Source organism: Trachinotus anak, unplaced genomic scaffold (assembly GCF_046630095.1).
Source record: "Trachinotus anak isolate AG129_WGS33_773 ecotype Australia unplaced genomic scaffold, CSIRO_AGI_Tana_v1 ptg000013l, whole genome shotgun sequence".
NCBI classification, from domain to species: domain Eukaryota; kingdom Metazoa; phylum Chordata; class Actinopteri; order Carangiformes; family Carangidae; genus Trachinotus; species Trachinotus anak.
In genome coordinates, this window is record NW_027273864.1 from 9,658,453 (window position 1) to 9,684,996 (window position 26,544).

At 40.1% G+C, this 26,544-nt stretch overlaps 1 protein-coding gene across 5 annotated transcripts in view; it reads right to left on the reverse strand.

Annotated features, from left to right (window-relative positions):
• Positions 1 to 26,544, reverse strand: part of slc2a9l2 (solute carrier family 2 member 9, like 2) — a 109,169-nt gene that overhangs the window by 23,840 nt on the left and 58,785 nt on the right. For all 5 annotated transcript variants that reach the window (XM_071494403.1, XM_071494400.1, XM_071494401.1 and 2 more), the window contains 2 exons: positions 20,963 to 21,064; positions 20,610 to 20,685 (listed from right to left, as the gene is read on the reverse strand). In XM_071494403.1, coding sequence (XP_071350504.1) covers positions 20,610 to 20,685; positions 20,963 to 21,064 — 178 coding nt within the window. The remainder of the gene's footprint in view (positions 1 to 20,609; positions 20,686 to 20,962; positions 21,065 to 26,544) is intronic.

Consider the following 26,544-nt stretch of genomic DNA (forward strand, 5'->3'; position numbering starts at 1 on the left):
GTGATATTATTATATCTAAGTGCAGTTATACCTTTCATAATGTGGTATTTCTTATCCAGATACTGTACACTGCTCGCGGATCACATGTTAATGACCTGCATCAGAACTTGTGGCCTTAATTTTTAGATCCTCTCATTAAGACATACAGATAAAACAGAGAAAAACTTGCATTGTGTTAATGTATTCCTCATTCTGTTACCAAAATAAAGTCTATCAAACTATAAATCTATCAGAGGAGACCTGCATTTCCTAACAAAGGAAATGCAACATTAATCAATATAACTGTCATATGACACAAGCAGGACAAGCAATCAACTGGAAACATTAGGAAGAGAGTTTTTATTTTCAGCAACACTGATTTCACTTCTCCCAGTAAAGGACAAGGCATTTTGTGTGTGTGTGTGTGTGTGTGTGTGTGTGTGTGTGTGTGTGTGTGTGTGTGTGTCTGTCTTTGTGTGTGAGTGAGTGAGTGTGTGTGTGTGTGTGTGTGTGTGTGTGTGTGTGTGTGTGTGAATGCTCAGTTTAGATCTGTTCCAAGATAATCTGCTCAGTACAAAATAGTGTTTTCAAGGGAGTTGTGCACCTAATAATGTGTGACGCTTGTGTGTGTGTACAAGAGAGAGAAAGATAGACAGATGAGAAAAAGGTTGTGATAAGTTTTTATTTTTATTTAATTTTTTAATTTTTTAATTTTATTTTGGTGAAAACTGATAAATCAGGGCTCTGCTGGCCCTATAAATCTATGTGGGCTGCATTATGCATTTGTCATATTTCACTCAATCATGATCCATGATGTTGTAAGGGGATTTCCAGCCTTATAACTTATAAAGTTGTGGGGGCTAATTGAGTGTACTTGCTGCCACAGCAGGCTTCATGTCAAGCCAAATTTATTTTTACAGCCTTTCAGAACAGTCTCAGTCTCAGATGGCTTGGGTGAGCCCAGGGACTGTACACTAATTAGGCTACGTATGTTATTTGGCCAGCATATGTTTGTTGAAGCCCTCAGAGGAAATATTTATCTCCTTAAAGTTTGCAGGTTTCCCCACTAACCAAATATGACAGCAGCTTGCTGATTAGAGTACATTCAGTCAAAGAGTAAACGGCTAATTAAAGGGGCAATAGCTCAGTATTTTAGTTGAAAATATTCAAAAATAAACTAAGATTATCAACAGAATGTGAAGAAATCACTGTTTTGACATAATGTTAAAGCTGTCTGTGCATTGTCACACAGAGATATCCACGGAAGTCTGCATGCTAACCAGCTAGCTTCGCCTCTTAATACCACTTTGCACCTCAATGTTGAGTCACTGTTGTGTCCAGTCTGCCCTCAGTCCAACATGAGAGGATGAAGAAGTAACTGTGAGTAGGCTATAGACCTGTTGTAGCCGTCCTTTCTTGGCAGCATTACTCCACTCTTTCCTTAAGCTCAGCTGTTCATACTGCTGCTCTCTATCTCCCTCACCTTCCTCAACCTCGCGTCCTCCACTCCTGCCATCACTACATCTTCCCTATCTCTCTGACTGAGCAGTCTAACAATAACCAAAGAAAACAACCAATTACATCATCAGATTGCAAACTAACCCTGGGTTATTCAAGCTAACTTTAGCTCAATGTGAGGGTAAGGGTTGAAATTTTGTTATGAGTGGCCAGTGAGCCCAGCCCCAGAACAAACACACAGCCGCTCTAATGTGCACCCTGAAGTACAAGCGCACAGAGGGCCAGTAAAAACGTAATGCTTTTTTTGACAGAACACCGGCCCACTGATGTGGTGGCCCATACCAGGATTCATCCTGGTATACCCAATGGCCAATCCGACGATGGCACAGGGGAAAGGGTAGAGGAGGAGGGACCAAAGAGTGCATTTCCTTGATTTCCTTGTTTCTGACAGTAGGGGTGGAGATCCCAACTCTCTGTTAATATGCTGCCCCTATTTGTTTAGAGTATGCATTCAACAGCTGGCCAATTCTTACTCATTGTCCCTTTTAAAGAATAGCCTGGTTTATTACAACCCACCCTATTAAATCAATAACACAATATCTCCTAATGCTGTAGTTTTGCCTGTGTATGTGACTACTTGTTCTACAAACCATTCTTCTGAAATCCCCACTGTGTAAATGAAATTGTGTTTTTGCTGAATTTTCTTTTTCATTTAAGATTAATTTCCACCAACATCAAGTTAAAGTGGCCAATGTATAGTAATTGGTGTATGCCTGGTACAAATGGTGGTTTGCTAGTAAAACGTTTCAGTATACTGTGTACATCACAAAAATACAAATGGTCAAAAGTTTGTCTTACAATCAATATTGGAAACTACTTTGGTTCAATACAACATTTCTCCTCAGGAATCCGTCTGCCTTTCATTGTAGCATCAAATCAGTGAAGTAGATTCAATTAATTGCATATAAATATCTGGTATGAAGAGGTTTGAGAACCAGAGCTAAACATGATAGTAGTAAAAGACTAAAGAGAGTATTAATGATTATTTTGTGAACAGATTATTACTGGTGGAGATAGACCATAAAAAGATCAGTTATAAAAGATATTAAACAATGGCATTCAGACAGAAATTAAACAGCGATTCTTTTGGTTTTGGATTTGTGACAAGATTTAGCACAGTGCCTTGTGTTTCAGCTTGACCTCATGAGACATCACATTTTTGGGGGGTTGGCCACACTCTACCAGTGCTGGAGCCTTGATCTGTTGTGCCTCAGGCAGAAAGCCACAGATGACAGGACAGCGGTGAGAAGGCAGCACCAGAGGACACTGTTTTTTTCACTCGCAATTGGTTCTGACAGGGGTTTTAACCAGCTCATCTGTATAGTTTATCAGTGTACTAGCCGTGCAACTTCATGGCCGAAAGACGGTAAGGATTATAAAGCATGTGTTTACACCTTTTAAAGTAGCCATGAATACTAAAATATAAATTATCACATTTTTTATTAGTCCGGTAAATTTGTCTAACAGCAGTAAATGATCCATAATTGTTTCTTTCTTTGTCTAACAGCAGTAAATGATCCATATTTGTTTCTTTCAATACTACCACAACCATTGCCCCTGCAGTGACTCATGTGATTTGCTCCACTGCTTTGCTAGACTATGCTTGTTATATTATCTAACAACAGCACACACGCTATAAATAAATACTAATTATATAATGGGATAATCATGTCACTTCCATAAAAGCACATGAAACATTGTTGTCACAGCAGCATGAAAAGAGCAACAAACACACAGAAGTTCATATAGAAACATTCACATTCAGTGTGTATGGAGCATGAGTAAAATTTTAGCATTGACCTCCACCAACGTGTATGAGTTTATGTTAACTTTAAATTAAATTATTCATATGCTTTAAATATTGTTAATACCAGCAATCAAATATAGCGATGGTACATTATTATACAGTAAATGATACAGTAATTATACAGTAAATGGCAGTTTCCAACACTGACAACATTACATTCCACAGAGAAGTATGGAATTAATATTTAGACATAGAAATAGGATCAGAAATGGCTTGAGCATTGTGCTTTGCACCACTAACTTGCTGAGCACTATCAAGGGATTTAGGCTTTAAAGAGAGCAAAATGAATTAAAAGTTGGTTTTTTTTTTCTTATTGAATGTAAAGCTTTTTCTTCAAGCAAAAATGCTCCTTGTCTCTTAGCTCAGACACAAGGGAATTATCAGTTCTATATAATCAGTCCTACTCACAAATGACTCATTTTAAAGAGCATCACACTAAAATGTGTTGGCACATACTTGTAAATGATGGATGAGGATGAGTGGACTTCCATGTGTCCTAAAAAAAAAAACCCACCAGCAGAACATCAGTTCTCCTGAAGCCTGAGCAAGAATCACAGAGGCTTCCTCTGTAAAAGTCTTTGACTGGAGAGACACACCCTTTTGGTGGAAATCTCTTAGCATTCGGATTCTGCAGCTGATATGTGGGGCGGATAAAGCAAGCTGCGGTGTCAACACGGTGTCACCTCAGCACTGCAGATATGCCCAGCTACCAGAGTGAACAGGATATATGACAGCAGCAGCTCAGGACTCAGAATACTTCCCTTTTAAAGATGCTTTAAAATGTATTTATTGTATTTGTGAAACAACTAGATCTATGTTAAGTGTAGGTTTGAATGATTTATTATGTCACTGAAGTTGATGGCGGGCCATCAGGACAAGCAAGGCCAGCAGTGTTTGACCAATTAAAGCTAAAAATAGACATAAATTGGTACAATACCAAAATGGAAGTGACATCTCTCCTTACATCTCAGATCAGCATTCTGTCCCATGAAGGACCTGATATTACCTGTTTGCATTCATCTTGTAATTTACTGCTCTCTTGTGGCCGTAGTAGGCTGTTGTCTTTGAAAGGTAGGTTGATTACCAGCTGTTGCATCTAACATTTCTGCCTTTATTATGGGCGTGGCTGCGTCCTGTTGACAAACGTTGGGGCTTGTCAAGCCGAGCGGAGAGCAGCACTTTTTGGATGTTTGTGCATGTACATTGTGGATAATCCTGGGATCTTTTAGCCATGCTAGCGGCATGACTCTAGGGATGGCAATGTCTGTCAGTCAGTCAGTCTGAAATTTGGTTCACACTGAAATATCTCAACATCTATGGGATGGATTATGATGAAATTTAGTACAGACATTCACAGTGCCCAGAGGATTAATCCAAATGACTTTGCTGATCCCCTGACTTTCCCTCTAGTGCCACCATCTGGTTGACACCTTTTACTTGTGAAATATCTTGTCAACTATTGGATCAATTTGTCCAGTATATTTGTTTATGGCCAAAAACCTGCAAAACTATTTCAATTAGCCTCAACTTATTTTGCCTTCTGTGCTATTTAGCAGATGTTAGCATGCTGACTTGCAGGACTAAGATGATGAATATGGTAAACATTATAACTGCTAAACATCAGTATGTTAACATGAAAACATCATTTAGCTCAAAGAGCCCAACTGGTTTGGAGCAGGAGTCAGTCAGTGTGCTTTAGTCAGAAATAAAAAGTTGTTGTATACTTTATCTAACATAGTTACTGAAATGAATCTTCACAAAGTATCTTTGCTCCCACAGTGACAGCCAGACCATCATTTACCTGTTCTTGCAGAGATAGAAACTCGTAAAGGCCAAACAACAGCACCCTAATAAACTCACTAGAAACTAGGGTTCACGCTCTATTCTCTGAGGCTTCTCTGACACTCAGAGGGCAACCTGGCAGAAAAGTGCAGGGAGTTAAGCTCACATTCTGCCCACACCAGAAACACACTGACTGTAGGAAAACACTGCAGCATGATCTCCAGGTCCTCATTTGCTCTCACAGCTTGGGCTACAGATTGCAGATGAAAACCAGAGGAGAGAGGAGCAGAGTCATGAAAAAAAGGTGATGGCCTTAATTAAAAACAACATTACATGGCACTGCGTGGAGACAGAAAATGTGATGATTAATCAAGCTGGTTGTTTCACCTGATAATGGCCATTGTGGGATAAAAAGAGCAGCCTTGAAAATCCTGTCGGCAACAACCATGACGGTGGTGTTAACTGTGGAGGGAGGGAGGAAGGCTAGGATTAAATCCTGTGAGAATACGACCAAGGTTGCCTGGGAATAGGCACAGAAAGTCAAGGGAGACTCTTTGAAGGACTTATGTTGAGCAAGTGGAGCTTGCAGTCACAAAAGAATGAATGTGCCACTTCAGAAGTGTACTCCACTATAAATGACTGTACAGGGTCAGGGTTAAACAGCAATGGGGCTATGGTTTAGCAGCAATGCAATTTCTGAAAATGCCAGTTCAGCCTTTGCACTCTTTGTGAAACAACCATTCCTCTTGTTACTGAGAGCTTTGTGCAGCTGAAATTAATTTCTCAGAGCCCAAACTGTGGCCTCTGCTTAATGGAGGTTAGCTTGGGTCACTCTACAACTCTCCAGACTTACAAAAGGATCCGTGTTGACACTGGTGAGTGTATGTACTCGTGGAAAGACATTTGAAAAGCATTGTACTCACACACACCTATTCACATATTGATGGTTTGACATATAGTACAAGTGATGCCTCGGTAGCTTTCTGAGTGGTCGAGATGAATGTGACTAAATCGGTGTAGTTTGGAGTTTAATTTGACTCTTCATTTAACATTTCCTGTTGTTGCTGATTTCCTTTCAGTCAGTAAAATAGTGGCAGGATGTTCTTGTAAAGCAACTACAGGAAATTCGATGTTTTTATCACAGAGCTAGCAGAACGTGGTTAGCAGTGCTACATCTACACAGTAAGATATGGACATGTTCTACCTACCAAAACTACCTTGGTGTGCTGTGGAGAACCAGTCGCACCATTCTGACTTGTCTTGAAAGCTCATGGTTCAGGTCCATGTGAGTGCTCCCAACCCTATGGAAAACTGGCTTTAATGCCTTGATGCTGTGACAAGATGATGTCACACTCTTCTTGCATGGTTGCAGCTGTCCTCTAAGCGTAGTCTGGTGAATCACTATCAAGATGTTCAATAGGTGAGCAGGGTAAGGGGATGTAATTCTTGACAGAGATGTTGTGTAAAAGCTGATAGTCAATACTATCAGAGCCCTCAGTCTGTCTTTCCCTCAAAAAGAAAATCCTCGCTCTACATCTGGTGCAGTAGAGCGAGGGATGAATCTAGAAGTGAGGGCATCTTAAGTTTACTCTTCCATAGCGAATGTTTCAGGACCCAGAGCAGAATAAATCCTTCCCCGTGGAGGACAGGCCCCTGGCATAAGATTAATGTCACAGTTGTATGATCTATGTGAAGAAAACATTGTTTCCTGCTTTTTAGCAAACTCCTGTCAGGGGTTTGTGTCCACAGAGGGAATATTACATAAGTCATTCTCAGAGGAGACATCAGCCTTGGGATGTGCAACAATATTTGTGGGAGTAACCAGGTAAGGACTGGCAACAATCAGGGCTCTGCTCCTCTGGAAACCAGGGACAACTGAGAATTAAAGGGAATTATGTAGATTATTATACAATTATGATATATGTTGTTATGCTAAATGTTACAGTGGCAAGGAGAACATCAAAATAGGTGCTAGATGCAAGTTTTTACTCATGTGAGTCTAAATGAGAAATTATTCAAACTGCATACAGTACAGCAAGACAGGAATATTAAATAGTGGCAATTTCATGTCTGTGTACAATTAAGATAAGATAAATAACAAGACATTAACCAAATGAGGTGGTAAATACAAAGATGATTGGAGCCACCAAATACACACCCACATACAAATACATTCAGGTGTACAGAGACCATTTTTCTCACACAAACTCATAGCCCATCAGCCTTTTCCTCTTCCTTTGTTTCTCTTGCTCCTCTAATTAAATCTTGTTCTAATATGGGCTGCCACACATCATTAAGTTTCACCTTGGCTTTATTTCACTCCACAGCGAGTCTGTCCCCGTACATTTTGCTTGTGGCTCCTACAAAGCAGCAGATGCCACTCTTGTCAGGAAGTGTTCACATCTCACCCCTGGTAGCTCTCATTACCTGCTAACCATCACAGCAGCATGTCTGACTGTCCAATCTGTATTTATTTACACATTCCCAGGTGAAAGGTGATTCATCTTGTTCAGTGGTCTCCTGTCTTTTCCAGTATGGCATGTTTGTCAGCACTTTGTAACCACCTCTATGGCTTTCTTCCAGCGATGGCCGTTTCCCTTCCCAAGAGAACTAAGTTATTACACCATCCAACAATGATGAGACCACAGGGTCTGCTCGACCCCTTGTTCAAAAGAGGAAACTCTAATTGACTTGAGTGAGAGTTGCATATGATGGATTTATCTACATTTTTTGAAAAACACATAATTGAAAACCTTAATCACAGCTACATCACTGATAGTTGAGATGATTTTTGACATTTAAAGATGCTGTTACTTAAAATTATAATTGTCATCATTATTACTTTGGGACCAGAGGTGAAAGAAGCATTCAGATCCTGCTTTCAATCCTCTGTACTTTAAGTATTAAAAGTAAAGACAATGGCCCCTTTAAGAGTTACATTATTATATATTATATTACTGCAATATTATCACTAAGACATTAACATGTAAGCAGCATATTAATTTTGAAGCTGCTAATTTGACCTACTTTACATACCGTTGGGGAGTTTGATGTATAATTATGGTGTATAGTACCTAAAAGTATCAAATAAATGTAATGGAGTAAAAAGTACAATATGTGAAATGAAGATGAGTAGAAGCATAAAGCAGTACAAAATGGAAACATTAAGTAAATGCAGTTAACTACATTACACTACTTGTTACAGCACCATAAGTGTACTGTATGTGAGATATGTGTATATATATACAGTACAGAAATCCAGCAAGAGTTAATTGGTAATATAGGATGATTATGAAGTAATGGTGCGATAGGTACCTGCTGTTTAATATGCCTGTGCTAGCTACTGGGCCATTATCAAAATGCTTACTGTCTATTTAGTTTTTCTGCAGTGAAATGGCATTGTGACAAAAAAGATTGATTCAGCTTTAAGAACTCTTTGAAAGTGCACAAGACAAATACTTCACTGTTTAGTGACTGAGAGGCAGCTGTAAAGAATTAGCTTGTATGTCTAAGCTGATTGTTTAATTAATTTCCAAACATCAATTAACTGTCAGAAGCAATTTAGTGTTTTCGTATTAGTGTACAAGTATTTAATTCTGGGACAAATCCTTTGAAGGAAAATGCAAAAGAGCAAAAGGCAACCAAAGCCAGTGGAGCATTCGTATCTCGTGATCTGCCTGTAAACACAGCGGACTATGCCATTTTCTTTTGTTAATGTTCCATTTACATTAGGACAATGAAGGGTCCAGTGTGATTTGACAGGGAGCAACAATTATTTCCCTCTGACATGATAATAATGAACAATGTGTATCTATAGTGACTGCCTCAGTTGCTTTTCCATATTCAACTCCAGGCAGCTTCTCATCATAGAGCACAAAAGAATATCATTTGCATTTTATCTCACAAATAAGATTCAGAAACACCAGGTGGGTGTCTTTGTTTGCTACTGCAAAGAGCGAATGTTTGTGTGTCAGTCCTGATCCTGTAGAAAAGATGTTGAAGGAAAACCATGTGAGACTCTTCATTTTGATCTTGGAGGAAATTAATACGTCCTGCACCTTGTGGTCAGTGTCAAACAGAAGAAGAGAACTGAGGGCTGTGATTAGAGGCTACAGCTTTTTTTTTTTTTTTTTTGAATGACACACAACAAAGATGCTCTTACCCTCCATTGGCTTCTATTTGAGGAAGGAAAGCAAGAATTATTATTCTCATCAGTCTGAGGAGTCTTTCAAGTTTCCACTCCATTTGTGTGTCATCAGTTTCTGAGGATTTCACTGGAGGAACTGACAAATATGACTCTTCTCCAGCCACCTGCCTATAATCTAATATATGATCTCACAAGGAAGAATTAGTAATAAAAACTGAGCGGTCATTCCACTGGAACCCTATCATAAACAAAATACTTTGCTTTTATTTAGACACAAGAAAACTATTTTTAACTCTATTTAATTATTGTCTATACTTAACATCATCACTGTGAGGGTAGAGTTACCTGATACAGCAAGGAATACTTATGTCAGTTATGTCAAGCAAAGGGATCGATGCTAGGAATGTGATGCGAGTTGAGATGTAGAGAAGTCTGCAAATTGCTTTGGAGCAAGCTTTTTGACAGTGTCATATTATGTAACATAGTGTTACTAAGAATAGAGCCTCCAGTTGATAATGAACCAGTCTGATGTAACTTTTATATAAATTTCATGTGATCTAAAACATTTGAATTCCCTTAACTGGAAAACATCCAGCATCAAACTTGAATTGAAAGTGGCCTTTGAACTGCATTGGTGCCTGTTTTCTGTCTCCTCTTTTGTCCTAATTATCTAAGACTGAGCGATACACCTACAGCAGGAGCTTCATCAAGGAGGGGCAGATTGGAGGATTGCACAGGTAGAAAAGAAGAGTGAATGGCATAAATTCTGTAGGTTATTATGTTTTACTCCAAATATTTCCTTCTGGGTGTCATCTCCCCTCAAATCAGTTAGGGAACTCAGAAAATAGTTCCTAAGCAAATTTAAATTCAGTTCCAATTTCTGTAAAAAAATGGAAATTATATTCTTACAAATTTTCCTTTCCAGCAAAGTTACAAAATGCTTGTTTTCAGCATTTTGTATATCAAACTATTGAATGCAGTGCGTGGGAGGTAGCCTGAGTCAGACACTGTAGGTGCTCTATAGCAAGAGAAAGCCTGACTATGTATGTAATTTGACATTTAAATTTCAAATGTAAAGCTCTCCTGCTGTCATTGTTTTATTGTTAATTTACAACGCTTCACTGGTGATAGGTTGTCTCAAAAAAAAAAAAAAAAGATTAGCTTTTTCATCTGTGTCTAATTAAAACACCAGCTTTTCAATCAATAAATGATCAATACATTAAATAAGGAGTTCTTCACAGGATAGTCTGACTGACCAGATATAGGCTGTCTAAAAGCAGCATTATCCTCCCTTTCTGCTTCTCCTGCCTGTTACTGTTTTCATAATCCCCCTTGCTTAACAACCTACACACTATTGATTGAGTATTGATTAAGATTTGCATATTGCAATCACTCAGTCAACATAATTCAAGCAAAGCCCTAAATAAATGAGTCGAGAAACATAATGAATTTAGATGCATTGCATGGTACAGTTAAGCAGTTAACACCCAGTCATGCCCTGTGGCAGGAATCTATAGTGGGACTGCAGTGCATAAACCCCTCATTACAAAGATGAATGCACATTTGAGAGTACAGTGGTGCAAAAACCACAGGAACTGGAAAAAGTAATTTGGTCAGATGAGTCATCCTTCATCATATTCTCAACAAGTGGGCAAGTGCATGTGTGGCGTATCAAAAGAAGTACAGGCCTGATTGTCTGACCCCTACAGTGAGGGGATCTAGTGGCTCTGTTCTGGGCATTTTGCTGGCGTGGTTTGGGTTCACTTGTCCCCTTAGAGCGAGGGGTCACTGCTAATCAATTCAAAGTTGTTCTGAGTGGTCACCTTTATCCTATGATGAAACATTTCTATCCTGATGGGATTCTCAGACTACGAGGGGTCACTGAATGGTTTGATGAGTATGAAAATGATGAGGGAATCATATGCCAGGGCATTCACAGTCACCAGATCTCAACCCAATCAAACGCCTACGGGAGATTTTGAACTTGTGTGTTAGACAGTGCTCTCCACCAACATCATCAAAACACAAAATGAGGGAATATCTGGTAGAAAAATGGTGTTCATTCCTCCTCCCCCATATGTAAATGTTACACCAAAAAAAAAGGTTCAAAGAAATGCAAAGAAATCAGATCATTTGAATTTTATAAAAACAGGTGCAGCCAGACTATTCTCCAGCGCAGACACTGGGTACATAGGTCTGACTATGTTAGACTATGAGGCTCAAAGTAAACTCAAAGTTTATTTTTAGTCATGTTTTACTGACACTGCTGACTCTATTTCTCCAAAAGCACTTCACTAACGTCTTCTTTTTTTAAAGTTCAATGTCTGAAAGGGGGAAAATTTATTGTGACAATACTTTTTGCCTGTGAGGGCCATTGAATTTCAGCTTCCATTGATCCCTCACCCTTGTTTGCTTGCTGAGGAACAGAAGACTCACTTTCTTTCTGGATCACAAATTTCATCTCCAGTGTGCTCACAGAAGGGAAGACATGAAGGGTGTGAGACAAGGAGAAATACATGAGTTTATGGTATACACAAAGCTTTTGCCATGCCTATTTCTGCACAGGCTTCCTTGAGTTACACAACAAACCCACCAAAATAACAATACACTGATTTAGGTGTTGAGTTTCCGGGGTGGCAGCATGGGTGTGAAATGTTTATTTTCATCCTAGGCAACTGTCTAAGCTCTGTCCTCCGTGATAAGTGAGTCACCAGGATTAATTAATAGAATTTTTCAACTGTGAAATGAGCACACACCAATTACACATTATGATTAGATCAGAAAGCACGATACCTTGATGAATGAGGGCCACTGTGCCTCATATCTCTGGTGTTAGTCTCACATTGAAAGACCTTTCTCCACGCTAGATTTGAACTGATGACAGCACACGAGAAAACGCTGAGCACACACCCACACATGCAGACACATTAACAGTTGTGCTTATGGACACTGTACAGAATCCAAATTACTTGTCGTCTTAAGACGTCAACCTCAACACCATTTTTATTTCAGCTCCATCATTTTGGTGTGTGTGTGTGTGTGTGTGTGTGTGTGTGTGTGTGTGTGTGTGTGTGTGTGTGTGTGTGTGTGTGTGTGTGTGTGTTCTAAAATATTGCACCCATCAGTGTATTTCATGTGTGAACAAATTACAGCTCACCTTTATACATGTGGTGCATTTTACCAAGAGCAGTGAGGTGTGTGCCGACAGGTTGATAAAAATGATTTGCTTTCCACGGAGCTGTACAATAACAACATGGTCACACACAAGACGAACGAGCAAGATATTCAGCTCCCATGTTTGTTACAAATACACTTAATAAATCTCTGAAACATACTTTCCTTTTTCTGCTTTCCTGCAGAGAATTTGGTCCTGAATTTCTGACAGAATTTTGGTTGTCAAAACTTCAAATCAACGCTCTGTAGTCATGCCCCACACTGTGATTAAGGAACGCTATTTTGGAAAGATGGCAAAAGATTTTACCATTTTACGGCATAAGACTCAATAATGCAAAAAAAAATTTTTTTAAATGCAGCATTATCAATCAAGGTGCTGCCATAAATGCAAACTTGTGATCATCATGATGAATAAAATACTTAATAATTTTCCAGCTTCCATTAATATGATACTCGAACCGGATTTTCTAGTTCATATTTATTTGTCAACTGCGTTTCCCCATCCAATGCAATCCCAATCCCTATGCAGAAATGTACAGTATGACAAAAATCAACTGGACCCCCACATAAAAGTATGCACCTGAAAAATGAACATAATATAGGACCTTTAACACAAGACAATCTGAATGCCTCCATAGGAAGAAAAATGCAAATGATGTGAAAAGATCCACAGAGGCAGCCCAAGGGCTTAAGATTAAATCCAAGTAATTCATGCTGTGGCAACAACTGGGCCACTGCTCTCATTAATAGCTGCAAGACCATGAAGCTGCATCAAATACTGAGCGAGCCACAAGCTGAGAATATTGTTCATATTGTGCCTTCAGTGAGCTGATTACCAGAGAGTTACACTCCATATAGTATAAATTAAACAGACCACATTTATGAATGGTCATTATCTTTGCATATATTTGCACTGAAACATTTTGACTCAAACTCACACAGGATACATCAAACGTTCGGAAGCATCTGTTCTCATGTGTAGCATACTGTATGTTGACAATACCCAAAGCAAGAATCCCCACCTGCAAAGTCTCTATTATAAAATTACTTCTGAGAAAGTGAAAAAGACCTCTACATCAGGCCCTCCACTTCTGCCATCGCTCCCTCTGAGCTGGCAGCCACTCCACCTCTCCCTCTCCTCTTTTTGTCTTCCTGTCGTGTGTGTGTGTGTGTGTGTGTGTGTGTGTGTGTGTGTGTGTGTGTGTGTGTGTGTGTGCCTGATTGCAGGAGTGGAGACAGGTGCGTGGAAGGTCAGGCCACCAGCTGCTCTTCATCATCAGTCTGCTCTGACATACATACCCTCTTCCAACCTCAACACCTTCCTTCTTCCTCACCTGAACCCCTCGCTGCATCCCCTCTGCCTCTAGACTCACTCTCCCTGGGTCCTCCTCTGCAGGAAACCCCAGCCTGCTCAGCTCCGCTCCCCAGCTCAAGCCTCCCTCCTCACCTCCTGCTGCCTTTAGCCCTTGCCACCCATCCCTCAGCCCCAGTTCCCCCCCCTGCCCATTCTTTTTGCTCAGCTCCATCTCAGCCTCAACTATCAACCTGTTAATAAATTATCCCTGGCTCACAATCGGCCTCTCCTGTCTCTGTGTGCTGCACATGGGTTCCCAAACAAGTCTTAAAAACTTTAGTGTCTCAATAACTAAAGTAAAACTGCAGGAGTTTGTCATCATATCCTCACTGGGAAAAGGCGATAAATGAAAGTGGTTTGATTTCAAATTTTCATACAATAAACTTAACCAGAACCATGAGGAGAAAGCTGCTGGTCCCAAACCACTGAAGACATCAGTGCGTCTTTGGGGAGGTGTCGATCTCTGCTGTCCCACATGGGCACAGTGACAGCTATTTACCTATCAACAGAATAGAAGGAACAGCCCACTGAGGGCCGCAAGAAAACATTTCTGCCCCACTTTCTCAGCAGGTTAATATTTTTTGACTTGGCTCTGTCAGTGTGATCCCTGTACACTAACAGCTCCAGCTGTTATAATGTATACATGTGAAATGTATACAGTATCAAATTCCAAGAAGCAGAGCCATAGTTAGTTTTCATATATAGGCACCATGCAGTGTTACAAGGGTTGTGAAACAGAAAGGAGGGAGAGATGCTGTCTCTGGTTTGACAAGGTGGCAAAATCTGACACACTCAACAGCAGAGTCAGCAAGAAAATCATTATAACCCAGTTAATGAGACGACTGTGTGAGGCTGCTATAGGAGAAGGGGAAAGAGGAGAATCTGAATTGAGTTCAAATCAAAAACAGTTTTGATTTCTTTGTTTTAAACATCAACTGAGTTTGGTGTGGAAAAAGTGTCTAAAAGCCTAAATGTCAGTCATTTGTTCAACTGTCACCATAGAGACAACAGGAACAGTGAGTCCCAGTTACAGCCCAGCAGTAAAAGGACCCAATTAACCTTGACTAGACGTATCTACACCATGGCTGCTCCTCACTGGTGTTTAGCAGAATAATGGATTTGCTTCCGTAGTCAGAAGTTCCACTTGTCAATCATCTGATGGAAACCATCTGAAAATCTACCTACCTGTGAAAATTTGTTAAGCATTTCTCACCTACAGCTCCAGCAGCTGCACCTGCCTACGAAAATAAACATGTTCAGACCTCTTGGTTTTTTTCACATTTTGTTTTGTTGCAGTCATATACTAAAATAAAAACAATTTTTTTTCCCTCATCAATCTAAATTCAGTTCCTCATAATGACAAAGTGAAAGCAGAGTTCTATAAATGTTAGTTTATTTTAGGTAAAAAAATCAATCATCACAATTACAGTATTCAAACCCTTTGGTATGACACTTGAAATTTAGCTCAGGTTCCTCCCATTCCTCCTTGAAATATTTCCATACCTTGACTGGAATGCACGTGTAGTGTATAAAACTGGACATGATTTGGAAAGGCACACCCCTCTCACAGCTGACAATCAAATCAGAGCAAAACCTAAGCCAGCAGGAGGAAGGAACTACCTGCAGAGCTCAGAGATAGGACTGTGTCGAGGCACAGATCTGGGGAAGGCTACAAAAACGTTTCTGCTGCATTGAAGGTTCCCAAGAGCACGGTGGCCTCCATCATTCTTAAATGGAAGAAGTTTGAAACAACCAAGACTCTTCCAAGAGCTGACCGCCCGGCCAAACAGAGCAACGAGGAGAGGAGGGCCTTAGCAAGACGAGACCTAGAACCTAATGATAACTCTGGCTGAGCTCTAGAGATCCTTTGTGGTGATTTGAGAAACTTCCAGATGGACAACAAATCCTGCGATATCCATATTAAGAAAAAATCTAATATGTGCAGTCATTAAAATAACAATAAGGCTGCTTTTGAGCCCAAATCAACAATTTATTTATCCCATCAAGTATTGTCGTATAGCTATAATAAAAAAATGGATCTGGGCAGTGGACCCAAAGTCATCTAAAAATTCATTATAAATTCATTACATTGAGTATAGCAAGTGAGGTTTATTCTGAAACATTATTGTGACTGCATTATAATGGAGGAAAGTGTCACCCACGACAATGATACAGCTTTGATGTGTTTTTTATTGCTTTTGCAAAACAGTGGGCTTCTAATGCACAGAGGAATACAGCTACACCAACAACACCTGTTCACAGGATGCATTTATTATTAATTTTCCTTTTTTTCACAGGATTTCTTGATAATAAAATGTAAAATAAGAGGTTTTCTTTTTTTTTTTCAACAGCTGATCCTTTGGTACATGGATTTGTAATTTGTAATTTGTTGCAGATGTGCCATACACGCTGTGCTGGATTTTAAAAGGTTTACTCTCACCCTCATTCCATGTAAACAGTATCTCAACCAGTTATGCCTGTAATTCAAAACATCTGTCACATCGGGGAAATTCCTGCTGAAAAAACAAGTTTTCATGACTTTACGGATTTGATTAAACATTTCTCTAGACTGTATTTTTTTTTTTTTTTTTTTTTTTTGCCTATTGTTGTATTTTGCTCCACTATTGTCTGCCCTCTGTTCTTTACCATGCCAATAGTTTGCCCACATTCCTCAGGTTTGACATCATCCATCATCAAGAGACGGGTGTGACCACCTGGGATATTACCCACAGGTGCAGAGGGCTTTAACAGATCCCCTCCTGCCTACATACTACAACAAATTAAACACTGCATGTAGTCAAAAGGGTCACAATGATGTGGTTGCATCTGTATATTAGGAGCATTTGAAGATAATAAAATAATAAGACAGATGCAACCCCTTTGAATGAATCCAGCCTGCTGAAATTCAGGCAGGGTTGTGTGTGGGCTCATGAACATTCACGGAAGAAGGGGGAAATGAACTGTTCACCTCTGGCCCAATCTAGTGTATGTCAGGGTTTAAAATGTAAAAATACAGTTTTGAGTGAGGGGAATAGAGACACAGTAAAAATCAAACATGCAGATTTTAATCAGGCATGTATTCAGACACGGCAGCTCTGATGACGGTTGAGATGTCGCCTGTGCCAAAATGTGAGAATTCACAGAAGACAAGTTTTACAGCTGGTAGTGTCAAGAGTGTTGAAAGCACTGAGTGGAACATGGAGCAGGTCCTTTGATTTTAAGCAAACCACACCATGTGCACACATTTCTTTTAAAGTCTCAGAATATTACCTATTCCAACACTGCTTTGATGTGCTGGGCATGCATACATACAGAACATATGTTTTTGTAATTAATCAATAATGTAAAAAATAATTCATCTGTGTGGCTGTAAAATTCACAGTCTGGAACATCAGTGTTCTCAAAAGCCCATATAGTCACACTGAAACACAGCCAGCTCAGTAGAAACTCCACATGTCTCCTAATGTTTTTATTTTCTTCACTGAAAAACAACAACATATGTCCTCTGGTATCAAACCTAAACACCAGCTGGTTTCCACTTATCCAGTGACTGAGTCAAATCCATTCGAAACAAGCTTTCACCCAACCCAAATAACCTCCCAGTCTTTGCTGCAGGCCACTTACACAGGGCAACGGCTTGCAGTAAATTACGCTTTTCCGCGTTGAGATTTTAATCTAACCTGTTTCATTCTAGGTTGTAATCATCTCAGTAGGTGATGAAGCAACCTGTCCAAAAGACCTCCAGTATCTACTAGAATGAGCAAAAAAAAAAAAAGAGAGAGAAAAATTAAACACTGGTTTTGCTCATCAAAGGAGAGACGTAAGACACAGTGGAGAAGTGAAATCCGATGCCAAATTGTCTATTTGCCCTCTAGACATTACAGGAAAGTGAGGAAGGCCCATTAACACCTTATTTACCTCAGTGAGAAGCTTCACAGGACTAAGCCCGATAAAAGCAGAGCTAGAGCACATCATAATGCATATTATGCATAATGCATAAAACAGCGGAAAACATTGTGTAAAGAGCGGCAGACCAGTCTCTGCAATGCAAATATAGTAGAGGATATCTGTTTCCACAGCACAGACAGCACAGCACTTACATTCATACTGTAAACCTCCTATATGTCTGCACATGTACACTGTATTTATTCATGTGAGCGTCATGTAAACATAATCATTTATCCACAGTTTGGCCAACTGATTGCCATCAGTGTGCCACCCCTGATGTGAGAGTGTGATTAATATTCTGCTGACAGTGTGACACGTTTGACGACTGCGCTCCTGCCTATTACAGCCCTATTCAACAGGCAAACTTGTTGGATAGGGCTGCACCTCCTACTTGTTGGTGTGAAACCAAATCAAAACCACATGGGAAAACACCATAAACTTCATAGAATATATAGACCTATAGAGCACAAAGCAAAAACAAGAAAGATAGTCAGATTCAATAATTAATTCTTATAAACAAGGACACTCTTTTAATAGACCACTTTGGAAACAAACAAGCAAGAGCACGTCAGGTCAGGTTTGATTTTGTGAATACAGCTGCACTTCAGAATGAGAACAAGGACCCTCGCAGACCACAGGACCCAGTGCACCTGCTCTGTCTGGTGATGCCACGATCTTGCAGCAGGTATCGGGCATCAAGACCCAAACGCAGATAAAATATAGAAAATCAGCAGGCTGACAGCACATCTGCTACAGGCTGCAAAATGTATGATATAGGGAACAGAAATTGGTGAACACTGCAGCAACATAGACAATCTGACAAAGAGGACTTGAAAATGCACTCTCTCAGAGAGGTAAAGGAGCAGCTGTGTGTCTGACAGTCAGGTGTTTCAGAGAGGAGGGAAGTCTGTGAGGATGCCCTGTGAGCAGGTATGGCATGGCTACATCTGGACAATTAAGGCTACACATGAAGGCAAAGACGGGGGGGATGGGGGAGGGGTGGGGGGGGGGGGGGGTGGTTAGGTCCTCTACTTACTGATGTCAGGCTTTTAATAATACATAGTAAGATATGTAGTATGTCCTAAGTGTGCAGGGTACTAGGAATGTAAAATTCCACTTCTTTGCATTATGAAGTTTAGTTCATTATACCTGCTGCTGCTCCAACATCCTTTCCTCCAGGAGCTGGATTCACATCTCACTAGGGGTTCACCCTGCAGCTTAATGAGGTGAATTTCATCTCAGTTACAAAACAACCCTGTGTAGTCCCAAATAATGAGAGGATTTAGTCGGCCAACCTCTGCACTTCTGACACACAAACATGCTTTCATCATGCACAAGATGTTCATGGCAGACAACCCCCTGCTACCAAAGCCAGAGAGATATTGCAATTATACTCTCAGTATTAGTCTGAGCTGTTGTCTTTTTTGTTTTGTTAGAGATATAAAGTATGCATAATAATAGTTATTATTTAAGTGATTTTAATTTTTTTTGAGCACATCAGTAAACAGTGCTGCCTTCCTGTATCTGAATGTTAAGAGTTAAAAACCTGACTGATCACTAAGTTATTTGAAGTTAATCACACAGATAGTCAGGACAGGCAGGTAGATGACAATGCATAGTTGCAGGTGAATATATGTATAACACAATGCCTCATACAAAACAGACACTTATTTACAAGAGACAAGGTATGACATCTTCAGGGTCTGATTTAATATGAAGCCGTACTGCCAACATACTGCAGCTATGCCCTTGAATTCACCATATCAAAAACAAGAGTCGCCCTTTTTGTGCTTGCACAGAGCCACATGGTCTTTGTATCTTGATCAAACTTTGAAATATCTGGGCCAGTGTTTGCATGGTGAAATGGCTTGAGAGGAATTGTGGCCCCTCATTTATCCGCTCATATGCTCAAAGCACTACTGGGGTCATCCCTCATGTGAATTTTTCTCTCATCCCTTCCAGTCATTCACCATTCCTTAGCAGCGAGGCGCTTCGTTTGATTCAACAGGCCATAAATCATCGTGGTGCAGTAGAAATAAACGAGAAACAATCTGTCCTCTCTGTATGATCAAAAAGCTACATGGGAGGTTATATTAGTGTGTGTGTGTGTGTGGGTGTGTGTGTGTGTGTGTCACCTTTCTATATGCTCCTTTTCTACTCTTGGTATAAGAACATGATTTGCAGGTTAAGCAAAAATTAAATGTACACCCTGTATTTTTCACTGCGGAGAGTGTCCATTTTCCCACAGGTTGCCATGCTCTACTGTTCTCATTTCATCCTGATACACTGAGGCACTTTGTTGGATGAACACTCCCTAGAGACATTGTTATGCACAAGGAATGTATATTTGTGATGACAGCTACAGCCTCACCTTGAAAAGTCAAAGTCAACCTCCCACCAGGACCTTCTGTGCATGCTCAGCGCTATATATATATATGTATGTATATATATACATATATATATATATATATATACATATATATATATATGTGTGTGTGTGTGTGTGTACGTGTGCTGAATGTCTCCTTTGTAATATGCTAATATATGATAGCACCTTCCACTTCCGCTGTTATTCTAAATACTGACATACCAGTTGGTTGATTATTCCTATTGCTAAAATAGTCTGAAAGGCACTGCAACTCCAGCTCTGTGTTCCGTTAAAAATGACCACAGCGGGTTCACTCACATTGATCATTCAACAAGTACTTCACCGAACCACTGCCGGCTGTGAATTAAGCAATCTGACAAAATCTCAGCATTTACTCAATTTCCTTTAAGTGCAGTTTCAAGTGGAGCACTGAGAGAGGATTGTGAAAAAAACAAAAAAAGGGAAAATAAAGCAAAGAGACAGAAAGTAAAAGGAGAAAATCTGAGGTAGTAATGTAGGTCGGTGGTTTTACCTGGCCCAGAGCAAAAGGACGCGATCACAGCCAGTATACAGATGTAACTGAGGTAGGGCATCCATGACACACCGTCCTGAGAAGGCAGTGAGAGAGAGAGATAGAGAAATGATATTGCACTACATCTATACTGTATTCTATGTTGTTTCCCCAGAAATATAGGTAAAATAATCAATATATTGATACAATATTTAAAGACATTTCCTTTTTCATGTTATTTCAATAAGTGTGTATTACTATGTGATGGTGATTTGTTCACACTATAATTGCACCGTGCGACTGAGTACCTACAGTATATGCAGTGTGCATGTACATTAGAAAGAGGTCAGTGAAGAACAGGAAGAGCAGCTTACCTGGAAATTAAGGAACACTGTGAGTAGGCTGAAGAAAAACGCCATGGCGGAGAAACCAAATATGAGGAGGGGCTTCCTCCCGATTCGTTCTATCACTAAGCCCTGGACAGAAAAAAAAAAAGAAAGAAAAACAGTATAATATCATTTCCAGGGGTTTCTGTGCCATTGCTGTGTGATTACAGACCTATTGATAAGATATTGCTGGTGGCATGGCCGCATGGTCTGCCACTCAGTCACACAGTGGTCCAGACTGACACATCTCAACAACTACAGCATGAATTGTAATGACATTTCTTACAGATTCATGGTCCCCAGGGGATGAAGCTTACTGACTTTAGTGATCAGGTGACTTTTCTTCAATGGATCACTTCTTCAGTTTCACTATGATGTTGACATTTTTGGTTTTTTCAGTGAAATATATTGACAACTATTAGAAGGGTTGCCATGGAATTCAGTTCAGAGGATGATTCCTAACCTAACATTTCACCCAACTTCATCATCAGGTCAAAATTTCAACTTGCCCATCACTTTGGTTTATGACCTTATACCTGAAAAACTGCTTTCTGCCTACTATCTGCCTCTCTTGTTCTGTGGGATTAGAGCTAATTGAATGTTGTTGTTAGATGTCTTTATTATTTATTTTCTTCTGCTCATTTTTTCGGCACCTAACTAATCCTGCACCAATTGACGTAGAAACTCTGTTCAAATGAAAAAAGGGGGTCTGAGTCGGGACATGCATGCTATTACTCTCATGTAAGTCAGTGGAGGGAATGTTTAAATCCTCGTACACATCCTCCTTGAACGTCAACTGCTTCAGCATACCTTCAGCTAACTTCATTTCTGCTTTAGACTGGTCCCACAACTTTTAGCTATTCTACTTGTATTCAACTTTTTGATGTCTTTTATAGTTTTTGATTTATCACAGCTTAAGTTTTATGCTTTCTTTGACAATTTTTTATAATAGGTGTGTATTGCACAGAGGCTAGAGTAGGAGACAGTGTTAAACTGCTCAAAAAAACTTCAGTTGAACTTGTACTCACAGCCATATATTTTACTCTATAGACACCATTTTTGACCAGAACATAGACAGATTTGTTATCATTCAGACAATGTGTCTACCAAAGCACAGAGACTTACAGAATTTAAACTAGGAGCCCCAGAGTGATGGGAGTACCATCCAATTGTCCATTGACTGCAATACAAATTCAGAGGCAGGATTTTCAGAGAAAAAAACCCTTTTAGCAGTGCCTGTTTTGACATTTTTGACTATGTTGGAACACGTGTTCAGGAAAGTCTGTTTGTTCTGATATGAGGCACTGTTTTTTGTTTTGTTTTGTTTTTTTAACAAAAAGACTAAAAAAATAAGTTGATGAGAGGTTTGCTCAGCCATTTCTCCCTAAGAAACTAAGCAATTTAAAAAACCATGGCAACCTCTGAGTGCAGTTCGGGACAAACAGCTGCCTCAGATCATTTGATCAGACAACTTCCCTGACGAGGGACAGACAGACAGACAGGTAGACAGACAGGCAGGGTTAGCTGTAGCTCTATTTTAAACAGTTGCTTGAATTTTGAACAATGAAACACGGCTTCAGACTTTCCTCAGCAGCCAGCCACGCAGTTTAGCTTCAGCAATGCCGCCGCAATTCCTCCAGAAACTGCATCGTCTAGTTGGCAAATGTTAGCATGCTAACAAGTCCAACTGTTTTCTCAAATCAAATAAAACATTTTGATTGGTGATCAATATGTTACCATCTCTATAAGATGCTGCACTTCCCCAGCTTTTTAAAACCATATTGTTTGTGCTATATGGGAACATTACATCACAGCCCAGGACACAAAAATAAAAACTCATCTGAAAGCAAAGATTTGCTGAAGGGAGAGGCAGCATATCACATTTAGTTGCTTAACCCTTCAAGCCACCAGTAAATTCTACTGACATAAATTTGGTGGTGAAGATAACCCTATAAATATTGCATCACATAGTGACATAAAAAAAGATTTACTCATACACAATACAAGAGGTGGCTCATCAATAATTCCACAGGTGCTTCTTGCTCTCTACCCAGGTGTTTTCTAGTGGGGACTCTCAGTGCAGGGCAGAAGATAGAGACCTGTCTTATTCACAGCCACAATCAAGCCCAGACTGATCCCCAAGCAAAGTGCCAGCTGCAGGCCTTCTTCCACCATGGCCTCAGAGGATTAAAGTATTCATGACACTGCCCTCTACTCAGCAAACCAGTGGGATTTCATGAGGTTGTGGAGAAGGTTACTGGTGTTTGTACAGTGTACAGAGGGGCTGTTGGGTGGAGCCAGGGTGAAAAACATGACATGAGGTGCTTTTCTATGTGTATGTATGTGGGGTGTAGGGGAGGTGCTGGTTAACCTCGCCACAAGACACACCAGATCAAGACTTTTCCTACTGTTCCAAGATGTATTTTGAGCAGTTTCTCACTGGAAGCAGGTTATGTCCCAGAATGCATCTGCTTTAGATCTCTCTGTGTGTGTGTGTGTGTGTGTGTGTGTGTGTTTGTGTCTGAGTGTGTGTGTGCAGATCTCCACACGTCCCACTGGTCCCTGAAGGCACAGGACGTTTCTCTTCCAGACACTACCCACGCTGCAGCTACACACACACACCCACACACAAAGCCGAAGCTCATTACAGTCTGTGAAGGTGTAAGAGGCCGAATATTTATGAGCCTCAGTGTGCGTGTGTGTGTGTGTGTATGAGCCTGTATGAAAAAAAAGAGCAGGGACAGAAGTGACGTGTCAGTCAACTGTAGGAATGCATTGTTATTACCTGTCTCATTGAGAACTGGAAGACAGAAAAAATGTGTATTATTGTGTGTGTCATAGATTCTGTCATTCAGGTGTTCACTCCTCTGTGTACACGTAGCCCTTTGCATATGGCCCAGACAGACTTGAGTGTGTGCTTCAAACACTGTGTCTCATGACAATACGTCCAGAGTTTTGACTAGCAAGTCATGTGCCAACTGAACAATCACCATGTGCAGCACTCAGCTCTTCAGCTAATGGCCATGTATCAATAACACTACCAGTGAATGAGTCATACCACCCTCTGACATTAACATCTAAGCTATCACTTTGATGGCTTCTAACTGCATAATGCAATGACGCATTCCCAGGTCTTGTCCATTTTGTCCAGGAAACTGGATTAAATGACCACTCTCTCACAATGTGAAAATATGCAACCTCATACCCCAGTACTTGGCAGACTCAATGGAGACTGGCGACTTCAGCCCCTCACGGTTGGCAGGACTAAAACGTCCGGTCATTATTCATCACATCAAGAAGCAGATGAGCCATTGAAGACAACTGTCCACGGCTTAGGGCACCACTGGCCCTTCACCATCCCTGCTTAAATCATTGGGAGAGGTTTCAAATGTGGAAATCTGCCTCATAGACACACACTGACAATGACACTGTGATTGTTTTCACACTCGTGACAATCAACGCACAAATTACTTTGTAGGGCAAAGACATAAAAGGAGAATACTGATATGTTGAACACTGATGTTCTGTAGTCAGTAAGCATAGCTGAAGACGTTAGAGAAGATATATTGCCTTCCTGCTTCCAGATGAAGTCATTTGCAGATAATCATATTTGTACAGCATGGAAAGACAACTTCTGGAAAATTAGTCAGGCTAGGAAAGTCATCACAGTTAACATGAAACATTCATGCAGATCTGTATGTTCGAGTATTTCTATCTATCTATCTATCTATCTATCTATCTATCTATCTATCTATCTATCTATCTATCTATCTATCTATCTATCTATCTATCTATCTATCTATCTCTAAAAATTAAGAAAGATAAAAAACTAATTTAAAGAAGTAAGCAAATTATCATTTGTTATCTAAATGGCGCGTGTATTTTTAATCTTTTACATACTATTGTAGTTTGAAATATGTCTTTGCTACCATAAGGTCAGATTTTGTTGTGTGATAATTTGTTTGTGTTTAGACTTTAATTTGCCAAAGGGCTACAGAGTGTGATGACACAGCCGGGTCTGCGTGATTTAATGAGTGGTGGCACACAGTCCACGGTTCTCGTGTGTTAGCCAGCCATGTAGTGACAAGTGTGCTGCAGTGAAAAGGCGATGGCCCAGTAGGGCACAAGAAAAGGGGGCAGGAGGTCACTAGATAGCATTTTGCATTAAGTAGTCATATTCTATGCCTGTTTTTTTTGGTTAAACTTATTTAATAATGTGTTTCACAAAGGAGTTATGCTCCGCTGCGTTAGAATCAGAATACACTGAATAAAAAGTGAATATAAAACAGTGTAAATGAGTTAAACTGAGCTTAAGAAAGGGTTACATAAGTCTTTGCTTGATGATTAATGAGGCATTCAGATTTAATGAGATGCAAAATTCAACAATGGCGTGAATGCATACAAAGATATGAACAGATGTGAACAGACATGAACAGATAAAAAGTCGCTCCAGGCAGTGTGAATTGTGGTGAAGAAGCTCACAACACTAAGAAGTGTATGACTCACCTCATTAATCTACAGTGGGAGAACAAAAGGAGAGAGCAGTCGGTCTAACATTCTTATTGTAAATGATAAATTTTATCTGCAGCCACCTTCCAGCCACAGGTGTCCACATTGCTGAAAAATACAGCAATTCACTGAAGAGACTGAACTGACTCATCCATCCATTCCATATATTTTCTATACCCGCTTATTTCGTTCAGTGTCGCTGGAGCTTATCCCAGCATGCATAGTTGGTGCGATAGGAGCAGGTTGCCGGTGTGTCACACACATACTGTGGTCAAACAGAGTTTTCCTGACCTTCATGTGTTTGGGCTGTGGTGCAGGGATCATGTTGTCCTTTATCATACAAGTGCACTGCAACAAGAAACTGATGTCCTTGTACCAGAGGTGCAAAAGTGCCACAAGCAACTATAAGACTCCACTAATAAGCTGGTGAAAACAGAGGGTGTTAAATTAGCCTGAGACGAGATAATATTTGGTTGTTCTGGTCCAAGGACAAACATTGCCTGTATTTAGAGTTCAATGATGTTACATTACTGAATTCAAGCATAAACTTTTGACCAATTATCAAATAAACCATTTATTCATAGACATGTTAAGGACATTCGCATTGTGGCCTGTTAATGTCATTCAGTTATTCTGTTCAATGTTATTTTCGTTGATCATGGTGCTTGGTGACACACCTGGTGGCATCACTGACACGTGTTGAATAAAAGATGTGCACTTTCATCCTTTTTTACATGCAAAGTTAAGGGGAAATCTAATTCACATAAAAATTACACTATGCTGGTTTTTGCAGTCGCTGCTTCACCTCTGACACCACGTAGGCACAGTCAATTTCACGGTAAGTTACCAAAATGCAGAATACATTCATGTTGCTACCACCAATCAAAACCAGCTAATGAGTAGCACTGAGGGGTGGCTGAGCACGTTCATGAAATCTTTTCGGTGAGCAAACTGAACTGAATCACTTCCTGAAACAATCCATTCATCTCTCATTTCAGCTGAGGACTAAACGTGCAATCCTCACTGCGTGAGTGATTCAAGTCACTGATTCATTCGGAGGG